At 43.6% G+C, this 17,694-nt stretch overlaps 2 protein-coding genes across 2 annotated transcripts; one reads left to right on the forward strand and one right to left on the reverse strand.

Moving 5' to 3' along the window:
• Positions 1-2,353: 2,353 nt before the first annotated feature.
• LOC311140943 (rho-related GTP-binding protein RhoF-like) lies at positions 2,354-7,463 on the reverse strand (the record flags this gene model as incomplete). Its single annotated transcript, XM_084176205.1, has 3 exons — positions 2,354-2,530; positions 6,286-6,420; positions 7,443-7,463. The coding sequence occupies 3 exons, from the start codon at positions 7,461-7,463 to the stop codon at positions 2,354-2,356; spliced, it is 333 nt and encodes a 110-aa protein (XP_084032331.1).
• A 1,445-nt stretch (positions 7,464-8,908) lies between these two features.
• On the forward strand, positions 8,909-17,358 carry LOC311140944 (histone-lysine N-methyltransferase SETD1B-A-like; the record flags this gene model as incomplete). The annotated part of the gene is made up of 18 exons (XM_084176206.1): positions 8,909-9,046; positions 9,218-9,322; positions 9,435-9,699; positions 10,021-10,133; positions 10,333-10,578; positions 10,735-11,410; positions 11,986-12,404; positions 12,541-12,657; positions 12,760-12,853; positions 12,970-13,091; positions 13,277-13,394; positions 13,515-13,982; positions 14,156-15,272; positions 15,444-15,588; positions 15,681-15,806; positions 15,912-16,031; positions 16,214-16,351; positions 17,185-17,358. The coding sequence occupies 18 exons, from the start codon at positions 8,909-8,911 to the stop codon at positions 17,356-17,358; spliced, it is 4,701 nt and encodes a 1,566-aa protein (XP_084032332.1).
• Between the last annotated feature and the right edge of the window lie 336 nt (positions 17,359-17,694).

A 17,694-nucleotide genomic window follows, 5' to 3' on the forward strand; every position in this document is an offset into this window, starting at 1 on the left:
CACAATTATGTTTAATCTATGAATATACTACCTTGTGTCTGGTGCCAAATCAAAGAGGTTGAATAGTTTCATAGTCGTATACTGTAAATCTGTTACAATGTGGTGAGTCTCCCCATTATACATATTATGAAATACATTATACATATTTTGTATGTCATATTTCATTCATTGTCATTGGAAGGACTGGAGTCAATGTTCAATTGTTATTATGCGTAACAATCCATGGCTTACCAAAGAACGAATTCTACAAGCTAATCCAGATTTATGTTGCTTCATTTATTCATATTAACGTATATATACAGTGGGGAAAAAAAGTATTTAGTCAGCTACCAATTGTGCAAGTTCTCCCACTTAAAAAGATGAGAGAGGCCTGTAATTTTCATCATAGGTACACGTCAACTATGACAGACAAAATGAGGAAAAAAAATCCAGAAAATCACATTGTAGGATTTTTTATGAATTGATTTGCAAATGATGGTGGAAAATAAGTATTTGGTCAATAACAAAAGTTTCTCAATACTTTGTTATATACCCTTCATTGGCAATGACACAGGTCAAACGTTTTCTGTAAGTCTTCACAAAGTTTTCACACACTGTTGCTGGTATTTTGGCCCATTCCTCCATGCAGATCTCCTCTAGAGCAGTGATGTTTTGGGGCTGTCGCTGGGCAACACAGACTTTCAACTCCCTCCAAAGATTTTCTATGGGGTTGAGATCTGGAGACTGGCTAGGCCACTCCAGGACCTTGAAATGCTTCTTACGAAGCCACTCCTTCGTTGCCCGGGCGGTGTGTTTGGGATCATTGTCATGCTGAAAGACAAATCCACGTTTCATCTTCAATGCCCTTGCTGATGGAAGGAGGTTTTCACTCAAAATTTCACGATACATGGCCCCATTCATTCTTTCCTTTACACGGATCAGTCGTCCTGGTCCCTTTGCAGAAAAACAGCCCCAAAGCATGATGTTTCCACCCCCATGCTTCACAGTAGGTATGGTGTTCTTTGGATGCAACTCAGCATTCTTTGTCCTCCAAACACGACGAGTTGAGTTTTTACCAAAAAGTTATATTTTGGTTTCATCTGACCATATGACATTCTCCCAATCCTCTTCTGGATCATCCAAATGCACTCTAGCAAACTTCAGACGGGCCTGGACATGTACTGGCTTAAGCAGGGGGACACGTCTGGCACTGCAGGATTTTAGTCCCTGGTGGCGTAGTGTGTTACTGATGGTAGGCTTTGTTACTTTGGTCCCAGCTCTCTGCAGGTCATTCACTAGGTCCCCCCGTGTGGTTCTGGGATTTCTGCTCACCGTTCTTGTGATCATTTTGACCCCACGGGGTGAGATCTTGCGTGGAGCCCCAGATCGAGGGAGATTATCAGTGGTCTTGTATGTCTTCCATTTCCTAATAATTGCTCCCACAGTTGATTTCTTCAAACCAAGCTGCTTACCTATTGCAGATTCAGTCTTCCCAGCCTGCTGCAGGTCTACAATTTTGTTTCTGGTGTCCTTTGACAGCTCTTTGGTCTTGGCCATAGTGGAGTTTGGAGTGTGACTGTTTGAGGTTGTGGACAGGTGTCTTTTAAACTGATAACAAGTTCAAACAGGTGTCATTAATACAGGTAACGAGTGGAGGACAGAGGAGCCTCTTAAAGAAGAAGTTACAGGTCTGTGAGAGCCAGAAATCTTGCTTGTTTGTAGGTGACCAAATACTTATTTTCCACCATAATTTGCAAATAAATTCATTAAAAATCCTACAATGTGATTTTCTGGATTTTTTTTCCTCAATTTGTCTGTCATAGTTGATGTGTACCTATGATGAAAATTACAGGCCTCTCTTATCTTTTTAAGTGGGAGAACTTGCACAATTGGTGGCTGACTAAATACTTTTTTTCCCCACTGTATATATATATATATATATATATATATTTTTTTTTTTACATCTATGAGATGTACTATGTGAATTACTGTTTGAGTGAACCTTCTTTTTTATATAAATTAAAAGATTGGATGCATCAAAATGAAAAATACAATGGTGCCTTCAATTATTATACAATGGTACCTTCAACTTCCCCCTCATGCATCCTTAATTTTCTAAGACCAAATTTCCCCATTTGTGGTTCTATAACTTGAGGGCGTTGTCCATTTCTTTTAAAGAAACACATTTTGACAATATGTCAAGAATTAGCAGGAAGGAACAACAAAGGAAGTTGGTTAACAGAAGGGTAAACTGCAGCAACAATACTGTAAGGACTCATAGGGAGGAGTAGTCTGTCATCATCTGTGTTTTCCCTGAGAGTAGGGCATTGTCTGTATCAGGAGCTCATGGTGGTGGATAGCATTATCTCTTGGGTCACAGAAGGGCACAGAATCCATTCCTCCTCTTTGCCTTTCTGGACTTCCTTGTTGTTGCAAGGGCTCGTTTGTTAGTCTTTCTGAATATGTCCTCCACATTCTCCTTGTATTTGGCTGAACACTCCAAGTAGAGCTCAGCTTTGATCTTCCTTTTGGTCTCTTCACCCTGCTCAGATGATCATATATAGTGATCTTCCTAATTGAGAGAGGCCCAAAAAAACATTTACCTTGTCCTACTATTCTGAGGTAACCTTTCCTGTTATGCGTTATCAGGAAAATATTGTATGACATAAAAGTTCCCTCCATGACATGAACTAGCTCTATTGTCAAAAAGAAAATGGCAGATAAATAAATTGAGTCCATGTGAAAGGGTTATTCAGAAATTTGATTATCACTCACAAATGTGGGGAATCGCATTGTCATGACTGTCATTAACATAATATAATCAATGCTCTTGATCGTTTGAAAGTGTTTTTAATCAAACACTTCTGATCAAAGTCTCCCATTCCAATCACACAACTCAAATTCAACCACTTGTATTGCATTTTCAATAAACCCAATGCTAATTACTTATTATTATGTACAGTAAGTGGCATGGCAGATATACATTCAATGTACGTACAGTGCCTTCAGAAAGTATTCAGACCCCTTGACTTTTTCCACATTTTGTTACATTACAGCCTTATTCTAATATTGATTAAGACATTTTTTTTTCCAATCTACACATAATACACCATAATGACAAAGCAAAAACAGGTTTGTAGAAATGTTTGCTAATTTTTTAATAAAACCCTGAAATATCACATTTACATAAGTATTCAGACCCTTTACTCAGTACTTTGTTGAAGCACCTTTGGCAGCGATTACAGCATTGAGTCATCTTGGGTATGACGCTACAAGCTTGGCACACCTGTATTTGCGGAGTTTCTCCCATTCTTCTCTGCAGATCCTCTCAAGCTCTGTCAGGTTGGATGTGGAGCATTGCTGCACAGCTACTTTCAGGTCTCTCCAGAGATGTTCGATCGGGTTTAAGTCCGGGCAATGGCTGGGCCACTAAAGGACATTCAGAGACTTGTCCCGAAGCCACTCCTGCGTTGTCTTGGTTGTGTGCTTAGGGTCGTTGTCCTGTTGGAAGGTGAACCTTCGCCCTAGTCGGAGGTCCTGAGCACTCTGGAGCAGGTTTTCATCAAGGATCTCTCTGTACTTTGCTCCGTTAATCTTTGCCTCAATCCTGACTAGTGTCCCAGTCCCTGCCGCTGAAAAACATCCCCAAAGCCTGATGCTGCCACCACCATGCTTCACTGTAGGGATGGTGCCAGGTTTCCTCCAGACGTAATATCTCCCGAGTGGCGCAGTGGTCTAAGGCACTGCATCGCAGTGCTAGCTGTGCCACTAGAGATCCTGGTTTGAATCCAGGCTCTGTCGTAGCTGGCCGTGACCGGGAGACCCATGGGGCGGCGCACAATTGGCCCAGCGTCGTCCAGGGTAGGGGAGGGAATGGCCAGCAGGGATGTAGCTCAGTTGGTAGAGCATGGTGTTTGCAACGCCAGGGTTGTGGGTTCGATTCCCATGGGGGGCCAGTATGAAAAAATAAATAAAAATATGTATGCACTCACTAACTGTAAGTCGCTCTGGATAAGAGCGTCTGCTAAATGACTAAAATGTAAATGTAAATGTAATGCTTGGCATTCAGACCAAGGAGTTCAATCTTGGTTTCATCAGACCAGAGAATCTTGTTTCTCATGGTCTGAGAGTCTTTAGGTGCCTTTCGGCAAACTCCAAGCAGGCTGTCATGTGCCTTTTACTGAGATGTGGCTTCCGTCTGGCCACTCTACCATAAAGGCCTGATTGGTGGAGTGCTGCAGAGATGGTTGTCCTTCTGGAAGGTTATCCCATCTCCACAGAGGAACTCTAGAGCTCTGTCAGAGTGACCATCGGGTTCTTGGTCACCTCCCTGACCAAGGCCCTTCTCCACCGATTGCTCAATTTGGCCGGGCGGCCAGCTCTAGATGATGGAGGCCACTGTGTTCTTGGGGACCTTCAATGCTGCAGACATTTTTTGGTACCCTTCTCCAGATCTGTGCCTCAACACAATCCTGTCTCGGATCTCTACGGACAATTCTTTCGACCTCATGGCTTGGTTTTTGCTCTGACATGCACTGTCAACTGTGGGACCTTATATAGACAGGTGTGTGCCTTTCCAAATAATGTCCAATCAATTGAATTTACCACAGGTGGACTCCAATCAAGTTGTAGAAACATCTCAAGGATGATCAATGGAAACAGGATGCACCTGAGCTCAACTTCGAGTCTCATAACAAAGGGTCTGTATATTTACGTAAATAAGATATTTTAGTTTTTTATATTTTTAGTAAATGTGCACAAATTTCTATAAACCAGTTTTCGCTTTGTCATTATGGGGTATTGTGTGTAGATTGCTGAGGAATTTGTTTTATTTAATCCATTTTAGAATAAGGCTGTAACATAACAACATTTGGAAAAAGTCAAGGGGTCTGAATACTTTCCGAAGGCATTGTTTCTAAGTTATACATTCACTACCAGTCAAAAGTTTGGACACACCTACTCATTCAAGTGTTTTTCTTTATTTTTACTATTTTTTACATCGTAGAATAATAGTGAAGACATCACAACTATGAAATAACACATATGGAATCATGTAGTAACGAAAAAACGGTTAAACAAATCAAAATATATTTTATATTTGAGATTCTTCCACCCTTTGCCTTGATGACAGCTTTGCACACTCTTGGCATTCTCTCAACCAGTTTCACCTGGAATGCTTTTCCAACAGTCTTGAAGGAGTTCCCACATATGCTGAGCACTTGTTGGCTGCTTTTCCTTCACTCTGCGGTCCGACTCATCCCAAACCATCTCAATTGGGTTGAGGTCGGCGGATTGTGGAGGCCAGGTCATCTGATGCAGCACTCCATCCTTCTTGGTAAAATAGCCCTTACACAGCCTGGATGTGTGTTAGGTCATTGTCCTGTTGAAAAACAAATTATAGTCCCACTAAGCCCAAACCAGATGGGATGGCGTATCGCTATAGAATGCTGTGGTAGCCATGCTGGTTAAGTGTGCCTTGAATTCTAAATAAATTACGGAGAGTGTCACTAGCAAAGCACCCCCACACCATAACACCTCCTCCTCCATGCTTTTGGGAAATACATATGCGGAGATCATCCGTTCACCCACACCACGTCTCACAAAGACACAGCGGTTGGAACCAAAAATCTCCAATTTGGGCTCCAGACCAAAGGACATATCTCCACCGGTCTAATGTCCATTGCTCGTGTTTCTTGGCCCAAGCAGGTCTCTTCTTCTTATTGGTGTCCTTTAGTAGTGTTTTCTTTGCAGCAATTCGACCATGAAGGCCTGATTTACACAGTCTCCTCTGAACAGTTGATGTTGAGATGTGTCTGTTACTTGAACTCTGTGAAGCATTTATTTGGGCTGCAATTTCTGAGGCTGGTAACTCTAATGAACTTATCCTCTGCAGCAGAGTTAACTCTGGGTCTTCCATTGTTGTCGCGGTCCTCATGAGAGACAGTTTCATCATAGCGCTTGATGGTTTTTGCCGACTGCACTTGAAAAAACTTTAAAAGTTCTTGAAATGTTCCGTATTGACTGACCTTCATGTCTTAAGGTAATGATGGACTGTTGTTTGTCTTTGCTTATTTGAGCTGTTCTTGCCATAATATGGACTTGGTATTTTACCAAATAGGGCTACCTTCTGTATACCCCCCCCATGATTCCATATGTGTTATTTCATAGTTTTGATGTCTTCAGTATTATTCTACAATGTAGAAAATAGTTTAAAAAATAAAGAAAAACCCTGGAATGAGTAGGTGTGTCCAAACTTTTGACTGGTACTGTACCTACATACTGTTTGGCTATGCATGAAATCTCTACCTGGATGTATGTGATGGGGTTCTGGCCTGAAGACCACAGTTTCCTTGCCAAGGCCTTGTCTTTCCGCAGGTCTGTTTTGCATCCTACCAGGATAATGGGCACGCCATGGCAGAAGTGATGCACCTCAGGGTACCACTGAAAGATATGTAAACAGAGTTAGATATTCTAAACATTCTACGTCATGCATTCTTGTGAGAGTGACTGCATCTACTGTACAAAAATAATTGACCATGAACCTGATAAATACTTGCTTGAGCAAGTATTCAAATATCTTTCTGATACTCAGCTGACATTGTCACCTGTCTTCAGCGATATTAAATCTGTTGTAAATGTCATAAAACTTTATATGGCATGTATGTTGATAATGTTTCTTCCTCATTCTGTGGATTTAAACAGACAAACGAGCAGTAAAGTATGAAGAGAAGACAGTGCAGTACCTTTATTAGGACATTGTCAGATCAACACCAGGTTGGCACTCGGTTAGGACAGAGGCCGTAATCAGTCATAGTCCTCTTGACCTGAAATGCACAGAAATACACAGAAACAGATGGATGTGCATTATTAGTCTGCCTTGAAAATAATCGTAACTCTCTTAAGACATTGGCTACTTAAATCAATGGCAGTCTTCTCTGTTATTCCTAAATCGGTTATACCTCTATCTTTCTTTAAAATATAAATGTTTATAACTCTCTCCTGAATTTCACTTAGGCCTATAGTAAATGATTAAGATTATTTAGCAACCAGAGGGTGTTTGTTATTGCATTTCTAAGATATCTTTGACTACTTAATAATAGCACAACACGCCCATTAAAGACTGTTTAGCCAGGTGTAAGTGCACTGGTGCTTTCAAAAGCATGGGTATACAAGACCTTACCTGCAGTATCGTAGAGGTTATATACAAATTATATACTATAATTTGTCTGCATGCAGAGTAATAATAGTGCTGAAAAACGAATGAAAATATATACACTTTTCCCTTAAAGCAAGTGTAAAAAGAGAAGAGAAGCAGCCAGATGATGAGCTGGCTTTGTCAGTTGTCTTACCTCTGGAAAGCCTTTTTTAGTGTAAACCATGAGGAGGGAGGTTTTCCCACATCCACCATCACCTACTATCACAACCTTCAACCCCTCTCGCCGCCTGGTATGCCCTCTGCTCACCCCTGACACGTTCTGTGGCATGGCTCTCTCTGAGAAGCTAGATGAAAATGTGGCAAAAGAGCCTCCTCTTGTTGAAGAAGATTTGGTTATCTGGATAATGGCCGCAGACACTTGAGATAAGAATAAATGACAAAAAACCCTGAGTGAGAAAACTAGCTTAACATAGTGAGTGAATAGCACTGGACTACCTGTCCATTGTCACCTTGTATATACCTGGGCTGAATATCCAGTGGTTTTAAGGAGGCTCCTCTTGGTTGAGTACTTACCATGACAGAAACGTAGGGCCTCCCCTTTTCTCTGCCCCACCCATTTATTAATGAATGGGCACATTACCAGTGCCTCATCAAGGAACACATGAAAGCCAGAAGAGACATAATCAAAGGAAGCTGACAACCCCTTGTTCATTAGCTGCAGAACAAAATCAACTGTTAGCAGGAGAGTGAAACAATTGAAATGCTTTAATATGGGTCATGGAAACAGGCCCTTTAGTATTATGGCTGTATGTTACAATTGGTGCTGTTCCACCCGTTCAAAACAGATTAAATGTATATGCCACCTAGTGGATCAAATGCTAAAGGATGTACATCAATCAGATAGTAGATCCTTTATGTACGAATACTGTGCTTGTTTGTAGAATCCATAGACCGTAGGTATAATCCAATAATAATCGAATCATTTATATCTAATAAAAATGATCTAATAAAACACAGTGATCAATAACTGAGGTGGGTGACCTGTATACGGCATGTACAGGTGTTTGTTTTCCTTTCTTTTTTTTTGGGCCACCTGATGAATGATTGTAGATTTAGGTACTTTCTCCAACAATTCATCGTCTAGATCCTACACTCTACATAGTTCTATTACTTTCCATATAGCATAGCTGTATAGCCTTTATCTTTTAATGTAGGCCTATTGTATTGACAGAAGCTTAACATTATTTTCTTCGGTTTAAAGTATCGAATGTGCGGAGTGATTCTTAAGTGGGTTCCCGTCCCCAGTCCCCAATACCGTAAACTGGAAGGAAAAAAGTGCTATGACAACAGGTGCACAATGTAGGTCCGTGGGAGGCAGCTTTCCGTGCAGGTAAGAGAGAATTTGCAAATAAAAAAACATTGCAACATATTCTCGATTAAAAGAAAAGCTCGATAAAAATGTGCTCAAAACTAGCAAAAAATGTCAAGCATCACGAATTACCATAACATTATATTGGTAGCTACAGGGGAATCGCCATCTCTCCATCACCTGTCAGGGCGTGTTTCAATGGCTAGGACCAGATAATAAATCTCTCTAACGAGTAGCCAGTCTACCATCACATTTATACATTTTATCGTGTCGCATTGAACAATGTTTTTTTTGTTTTACATGTTGTTATATAAATATTATCAACATGGCGTGTAATATAGCCTATTGCATATGCCGTATGTTCAATAGGCCTACTGTTTACGTTTTCAGGTGTGGTGAATGTAATGGAAAACAACCATCAGGTAAATCACGGAGAAAAACATCCTCAGCACTGGAGGAGCTGCAAGTTGATCATAGATCCTGCGTTGAATAATGGGTTTTATAAAGTGTATCGTTATGATGGGCAACATTTCAACATGCCAGTGAGTACATTTAATTATTGATTTGTACATGTAGTTGTATTCATATTTTTTGGCTACTTGTTGAATGTTGTTCCAGATACTGTAGCCCTTGACCTAAACTTTCTTTTGACAACACACTTTTTTTCTGTTCCCACATGAGTGTTCTTACCTCCTTGATGTATGCTGTATCAGGTTCAGGACTTAGGGGTATTTCCTGTGGATACTGTTCGGGATCCCAGAATCTGTCCTATTTGGACCAAATTCAGAGACACTGACCTGCTGGTCCCCAAATTTAAGGTAACACCTAATTTTCTGTGACGACAGTCATGTGAAATGCAATTTCTGATCATAGATGGATAATAATAATTGTTTACCAACTGACAATCTGTTATCTGATTAATGTTTATAGATTGATGAATGCTATGTCGGCCCTCCCAAGGAAGTGACATTTGCCAGGTTAAATGACAATGTAAGGGAGTGTTTCTTGACTGACATGTGCATAAAGTACGGACAGATTGAGGAAGTGGAAATCTTGTATAATCCTAAAAACAAGAAGCATTTAGGAATTGCTAAAGTCATCTTCGACACAGTCAAGGCTGCAAAGGACACTGTGGAACACCTTCATGACACCTCTGTCATGGGGAACATTATCCACGTGGAACTTGATCCAAAAGGTACGTTAATATAATAGAATGATAATTGAAAATAATAATAATAATAATAATAATAATATGCCATTTAGCAGACGCTTTTATCCAAAGCGACTTACAGTCATGTGCGCATAAATTTTTACGTATGGGTGGTCCCGGGGATCGAACCCACGACCCTGGCGTTACAAGCACCATGCTCTACCAATTGAGCTACAGAGGACCACTTAATTACACATACATAATTACACATACATAACTAATGTCAATACATGTGATAATAGATTATGATTTATGATTTTCAATTGACTTTTGGGTGGTGATCCATCTGACTCTAATCCTCCTCAGGTAAAAACAGAATGCGGTACTTCCATCTCCTTGTTAGTGGACTCTACACCCCTTGGACATTGCCACTGGGCAGTGATGAGCATACCCTCAATAGCCTAACTGAGAGATTGCAGGTAATATAATTCTACTGCTCTACTGTTCTAATGTGTTCCATTTCTAGTTCTTCGACAGACATAATTCAATCTTATGTTTATTACTGCTCATTAGAGAAGTTGTTTTTGGTTGTGGTGATGTGAGTAGACTCGGCTGAGGTGATGTGAGATGCTTCATTGCTTCATTTTAGCCATTCTGTTTTGTCTCCTCCATCTTTAGGACAGCAAACCTCTGCAGAAACTGACTGATGGGAGTTCATCATTGACAAGGTCTATTTCCAGTCCCACCAGCGTTGCTACACCTTTCTCCCTGGACACAGCCTACTCCAGTATCTGGCAGGACACACCGGGCAGCTTTGGGCAGACACCCCTCTCTCAGGGCACCCCTCACACCCCCTGCCTGTCTGGGACCCCCCTCTCTCAGGACTCTTGCTACTCCAGCCAGCACACCACCCCAGTCCACCAAGTCAGTCAGGGTGAACACTCCTCATACGGTACTCACAGACGCTTGAGGCGCGATGTCTGCTATCGTCAACCAGGGAGAACTTATATGAGATCCCACCATCGGAGCTCAGAGCTGAGCTCTCTCCTCAAACACCTCCAACCTCACCGTCCTCTCCAGCCCCAAACCCAGGCTGCGGGCAGCAGCTACAAATCTTCCTTCCTCTGGTATCAGAACCGCCTGCCCTCGGCTGATGATAACCCTGCCACAGAGCCTCCCCTCCACCTCTCCCTTCCTGAACAGGAGTCCTGGAGGGTGCCCTCTCTACCTCCTGCCTCTGAGTCTTTCCCTCTGAGCAGCAGCTCTGCCAGTGCCACAAGTATGAACGTGGTACCTCTGAAGGAGAGACCCCAGTCTCTCCCTTCTGGGCCCAATGCGGGCATTACAGAACCGACCCCTTCCACTCCCGATAACTCTCCTGGAAGCCCCATCCCAGAGGCAGAGAGCCACAGCCTGGACTCACGCATTGAGATGCTGCTCAGGAAGACTCAGAGTTCCTGCCTCCCTCTCCATGGTAAAAGGGGTTTGGATGCTGAAGTGCACTCTCAGGACAGCCCTGTTTCCCCATTCTCCCCTGTCTCGATGTACTCTCCTGAGTCTGACCGCACCCCAGCCCGTAGTGGATCTCCCGTTAACTCTACCCACCACACCACCAGTGATGGTCTGGAGGATGTCAGTCCCACTCCCCTCCCTGAGTGGGAAGGAGACGAGTCCCTTCCAGGGATGCCTTCCCTAATATGGACCTCACAGCCCCCCTGTCCCCCTGGGACCCTCTCTCTCACTCAAAGGGAGAGAAGTAAAGGAACAGAGTTGGACCATGCAGATCAGACAACCTCTGGTGAAAAGTATATGGGACGGGGACTCCATTCCTTATCATTTCCTCAGGTATTGGAGAAAATGCAGAGGATGAACACATTGATATGTTTCACACGTTACCAGCAACATCATAGATAAAGAATTAGGGACAGATTTCTTGCATTGCACATTGGGGGGTGGGGGGTGGGGGGGGGGGGTTACAATCTATTCATTTTACATTTCTTTCACAGGGTCTCCATTTGCCAGGGGAAGACAAGGACATCTCAAATGCGGGGCGATCTGGAATGTCGAATCCCAAAAGCCATTGTTCCAAGAGCATCACAGTCAACTCCTCCATTCCCTCCTTGCGACAGCCTCTTCCAATCTCCTCTCTCAATCACCCTGCTCCAATCCCTCCCTCCAATCTTCACTCTTCAGTTCTCTCTTCCAATCGTCCCCCTCCAATCACTCACTCCAACCTCCCCATTCAATTCTCTCCCTCCAACCCTCACCCTCAAATCCCCCCTTCCATCCCTCCCATTCCAGCTCCTCTTTCTATTCCAATCCCACCTCCAGGATTCCCTCTGCTTCCTCAACACATTCCTCCTCCTCTCACTGTCTTTGGGCCTCCTCCAACTATGGCAGCCCCTCCCTCTATCGTACATCCAGTTTACCCATATCCCTTGAATACGCTGCACACTGTGCATATGGACAAGGTGAATGGTCTGCCCGGGTGTGGTAGTGTGCCAGTGTCGTTTGCTGGGCAACCCTGGCCCCTGCCTCCCTTCATGCCCACCTTCAACCCCTCTGTGCCCCCGCCAGGCTACCTGCCTCTGCAGGAGGACTCTCATAAGGCCACAGTGGAAAAGGTGCTGGCAGTCATTACGGAGGAGCTGAAGTCCATCGTGAAGAGAGACATCAACCGTAAATTGGTTGAGGGGGTAGCCTTCAGGGCGTTTGATGAGTGGTGGGATGGCCAGGAGCAGAAAGCTAAGGTGAGCTACTACATAGTTGAAGTCCAGTATAGTTGAAGATACATAACTCTTCTACACCACAGCAAAATATCTGTTTTGATTCTTGTGGTTTGTTGCTATAATGTTTATAATGCTTCTTCATTTCGTCATTTGTCAGACTGCTGTAACTCTTGTGAGAGCCATAGAGGGTGGAGTGGAGGTGAGGACCAAACCAAGAGACTCCCTAAGACAGAACATTGGCCAGCGTGGTGCCACCAACCTGCCTTCCTTCAAGGTAGGCTACTGCTGCTACCATGAAGGAGCTCAAACAAGGTACAGTGTGACTGTGTCTGTGGGGGTGATTATCATGATGATCGTGACTTGTGTTCATGTGTAGGTAAAGAAGAAAGAGCCCGACGATCGAACTGCCTCAGAGGACCCCAAAAGAAAGTGTCCCTACACACCTGTTAATGATGCGCATGAGAGTGCTGGTTAGTGCTGTGCACCAGGACAAGGCAACATATTCATTCCCCAGTACGATTTCAATTGGTTTTCAAATGAGAATATTGTGAATGCTTAGCACGCTTTCTTTCTCTTTCCCCCTCAGAGCTGGATAATAATATAGCGAATCACACATTGGACAGGTCCCCAAAAACTGGAAGTATTCCAGCTCTGAGGCGAAGACATGCAAGGCCACTGGAGCTGGACAGTGAGGGGGAAGAGGAGGAAGAGGAGAGCAGAGAGAAAGAGGGGGAGCCAACAAGAGAGAAAGAGGAGGCAGCAGACAAGGTTCCCCAACGCCAGGTACACAGAGGTTTCCAGCTGTCAATCAACAGAAATACCAAAATGACAAATGTATTTAATAAAATGACATGATTAAGTTGCAATGACCAGTTGTTTGGATTTTTTTTCAGCAGAGGGATGAAGATGATGACAATGACCAAAAAGAGGAAGAAGTGGACGATGATGAAGATGAAGATGAAGATGTGGTCTTCTCTAAAGTTACAACAGGATTACAGTCTCCAAATGAGGGTAATGTTTAAGAAGCTTTGAGTTTTTGTCTTAAGGGGTTTTAATAGTTATAATAAACGTAATGCTCAATGATTCTGTTACACCTACTGAAATGCACATTATTGTTTTCTCATTTACCAGAAGTTGCCAAGGTAAGCCTCTCGGAGGTAGAGTCTTACTCCGCAGAAGACAGTGAATACCTCTCAGAGTCTGACTCCTCAGACTCCTTCTCTGAGGAAAGTGAAGACTTCTCAGACTATGACTCCAGTTCTAACCAGGAGACAGAGGAAGAGGAGGAGACAGATGGAGATGCTGATGAGGTCAACAGGGAGGTAGAGTGTGTGGTGTTGTCATCAGATGAGGATGAGATGGATCTGGAGCCCCCGGCCACACCCTCAGCCCCTCATACCCCAGGCACAGAGCTGGACCTATTGGATGGTTCAGAGACGCTCCTGAGGGATCAGCCTGGGGAGGAGAAGCACTCAGTCTGTCTGACTGGAGATGTTTTTGGGCGCACCAGCAGCACCAGCCAACCTGACCCAGGGATGGAGCGCCTGCCCAGTGAGCACGACCATGATCTCCAGGCCCCCTCACCCATAGGACTGCCAGGTAGATTTATTTAAAGACATGCATGTGTTGGTAAATAATAATAGAAGTGCTCTTCAATAACATTTGAACAACTCTTATGAATGCTTGGGTACATTGTAGAATGTCTTCATTTTAGGCCTGACAGCAATTACAGGGTTGAACAAAAAATTGTGTTTGTTTTCCTCTACCTACAGTGGTGGAGCCTGATTTTGAGGTGGAGATAGATAGCCCTGAATGGAGCATTGAGTCACCAGATAATGTGGAGAACCTCCGGCCTCTCACCCCTACTGGCTCTCTGGGAGACAGCGACTCAGACCTGCTGTTCAAGAGCAAAACAACCCCCCCTGCTGTGGAAGAGTTGGAACTGCCACACACTCCTGGTCGGGGAGCAGAGGCCCTCCTGGAGAGTGAGGAGGACTCTATGGACCATCTCCTCTCCCTCTCTCCCACAGACAGTGAGCCTTTGTCCCAGAGCCATCCCACTCATCCCCCTGCCTTAGCCTCATACCCAGCATACGAGGACATGCCCAAAACACCAGGCAGAGATGAGAGGGGTCTATGGAATCACCTTACCCCCTGGAGGGTGCCAGTGACACCGGGCAGAGAGACAGGCCTCACAGAGGGAGGCCTGGGGTTTAGTCCCACTCCCTGTAGCCCTTTCCCCCTCCCCTCCCTGTCCACCGGCCTCTACATCAGGACCCCACGAACCCCTGGGAGGGACTTCATCCCAACCAAGAGAACACACAGGAATACTACACTTATGGTGGCCTCTTCACAGAGGACTAATGGTGCTCCTTTATCCTGTGATGAATTGCTTACAGACTCATCTGTTCTAGCTTCCTCTCCTAGCAGCCTGTCTGAGTCATCAGCAGAGACTCCTGACCATGGGGGTGTGTGGCTTAATCCTAATCCTGGGACCCAGAGGAAGATGCCCCTGCAGGGCCTGGAGAACTGGTCAGGGCTGGCGGATGTGGAGAACCACAGAGAAATGGAGAAGTGCTCTTGGAGGAGGGTACAACCGAGAATGAGGCGGAGGATGAGGCGGAGGATGAGGCGATGGCAAAGGATGACGTCACTGCAGACAGCCATGCCCTCTGTCTTCTCTGCCAGACCCTGTCGTCGGTCACGAAGTGAGGAGATGACTGTCCTCCACAGTGTCTGGAGGGAGGGTCTGGATGAGGAGGATGCCAAGCTGCTGCAGGTCACCTATGACAGGCTGCTACAGCAGGACAATGGCTTCAGCTGGCTCAGTGACACTCTCTGGGTCCCCCACCCTCATATCCTTTACTACAGAGCTGTTATTACCATACTGTCACTGGACACTGATACACTAATGGGATCTCAACTGTTATTGTGTATGTTTTAGAACTCATTTTTATAGACTAACTGTTGCACATTGACATTAATTAAGAATTGCATACATATCCCTCTATACATCAGTGAATGAGTGTCTAGTTCCCTTGACCCCTTTGCACTCACCAGAGTCTTGACGGAGAAGAGGAAGGAGCTCAATGATTGGATGCGGGACCATGTGACAGGATCTGCCCGCAGCGAGGGCTTTTACAAAATCAGCAAGATGGACAAAATGAAATACCTCAACAACACGTGTTTGGCTACAGACACCCAGGTATTCAGAGAGGAAAAGCTCTTCCCCATGTTATTCTATGCCATACCTGATAACTGACAGCTTTGATAATGGACATGATTTTATTTCTGCAGGGGGTGAGTCTTTCAGCCCAGCCGCAGCCCTCCCTGCGGTCTGGGTCTGAGTTCAGGTCTGAACAACGCCGTCTGCTCTCCTCCTTCAGCTGTGACAGTGACCTGCTCAAGTTTAACCAGCTTAAGGTCAGTCAACCACTCATCTGTGCCCAGACAGACAGTACAGTTTAGTGTATCTCTTACTGCAGACAACATGAGGCTTTACTCACAGACAATATTCCTGTGTTTCAGTTCCGCAAGAAGAGAATTCGTTTCTGCCGCAGTCACATCCATGACTGGGGCCTGTTTGCCCTGGAGCCCATAGCAGCAGATGAGATGGTGATTGAGTATGTGGGCCAGTGCATCAGACAGGTGAGACACAGACTGGGCCACAGTACACAGTAAATAGGTAGCACAATAAGGGACATGCCAAGTAAGGGGCACAGCAGACTGGTGTAAAATTTTGATACATATTAATGTACATGTATATTTAATCTAGAGCTAATTCTTAACTGAGTGACTTGTGTGAATGGGCCTGCCACCCCTCTCCTCAGGTGATTGCAGATATGCGGGAGAAGTGCTATGAAGATGAGGGGATTGGGAGCAGCTACCTGTTCCGGGTCGATCAGGATACCATCATCGACGCCACTAAATATGGGAACTTGGCCAGATTTATCAACCACAGCTGCAATGTGAGTGGTTTATGGTCTATGGAAAAAATTTACATTTCAGAACTATTATGTGTTGTAAATGGTTTGATTTATAGTATTGATAATTTATAAAACATTTTGGAAACAGATACAATGGTCAGACTATCACACTTAGGGGTTGTAAATGGAGGGTATATTACCGGAAACGTTCAAAGTTTACCAGTAAAATACCAGAATTTTGGCATTTTCAATCTAGCACAAGACACCTAGTGGCCCTTTTGGTACTTCAGATTATTACAGGTGTCTAATTATCTCTGTCCCTCTGTGTGTTAAATTAATTAAATAATTAATTAAGTAATTAAAAAAGATGATTGCTGTAAAACATTATCCTAAATATAAACCATCAACTTAGTTAATACCATTGGTGTTTAATATGAGGGTTTCAGTATGAAATATACTTTATATTTTTTACACACTTATTTATTTTACTATGTCAGTATGTATTTGTTGTCAATGTTTTGGCGTCAAACTGGTGACAGTTGTGAAAAAAGTATATAGTTTCAGAGTTAATAGAAAATAATGCAATTGTTGATTAGATGCTTTTTTCATTAATTAGGCTATTTTCTCTTTAACCATATGGTCTATCCACTAGAAACTCATGGACAATATGGACATAGATATAAAAAAATGAATACTATATATGAATAAATTTTTCAAAAGTTATTCAAGTGTAAATTACCAAAGTTATAATAGATTGCCATAGATTTTCGGTTAATTACCAAAATGACTGAATATTCCAGTAACTTTGGTAAATTACCGGTAGCTTTGCAACCCTAATCACACTGATGATTTAGTAATCATTTTTCTCTCTTCAGCCTAATTGCTATGCAAAAATCATCACAGTGGAATCCCAGAAGAAGATAGTGATCTACTCCCGGCAGCCCATCGGTGTCAATGAGGAGATCACGTATGATTACAAGTTCCCCATTGAGGATGAGAAGATTCCCTGTCTGTGTGGAGCAGAGAACTGCCAGGGCTCCCTCAACTGAACTCTGAACCCTTGTCTCCAGCCCCCCTCTCAAGCATTAACTCCTGACTGTCCTGCTGCCTTACAGTTCCTGACATAGGAAAAATAATGCCTCCCTTTCCAACCAAGGTTCATGAAGAGTGGAGCAAGCTGAAAAAAAAAGTGTTTTATTGTTAAAACAGTTTGTGAAAAAAACACACCCCCACTGCACCAGGGATGGGCGCTGTTCTCCTCTCCCTTAAAAGTACTATACAGGATGGGGTATGATATTACCTTGCCCTGTTGAGGTGATTTCTTGTGCAAATGTGTACATGATGAGTTAAATGTTTTCATTCATGAGAGCTAATGCAGATATATT

Source organism: Coregonus lavaretus (genome assembly GCF_964263955.1).
Source record: "Coregonus lavaretus genome assembly, chromosome: 14".
Classification (NCBI taxonomy): Eukaryota; Metazoa; Chordata; class Actinopteri; order Salmoniformes; family Salmonidae; genus Coregonus; species Coregonus lavaretus.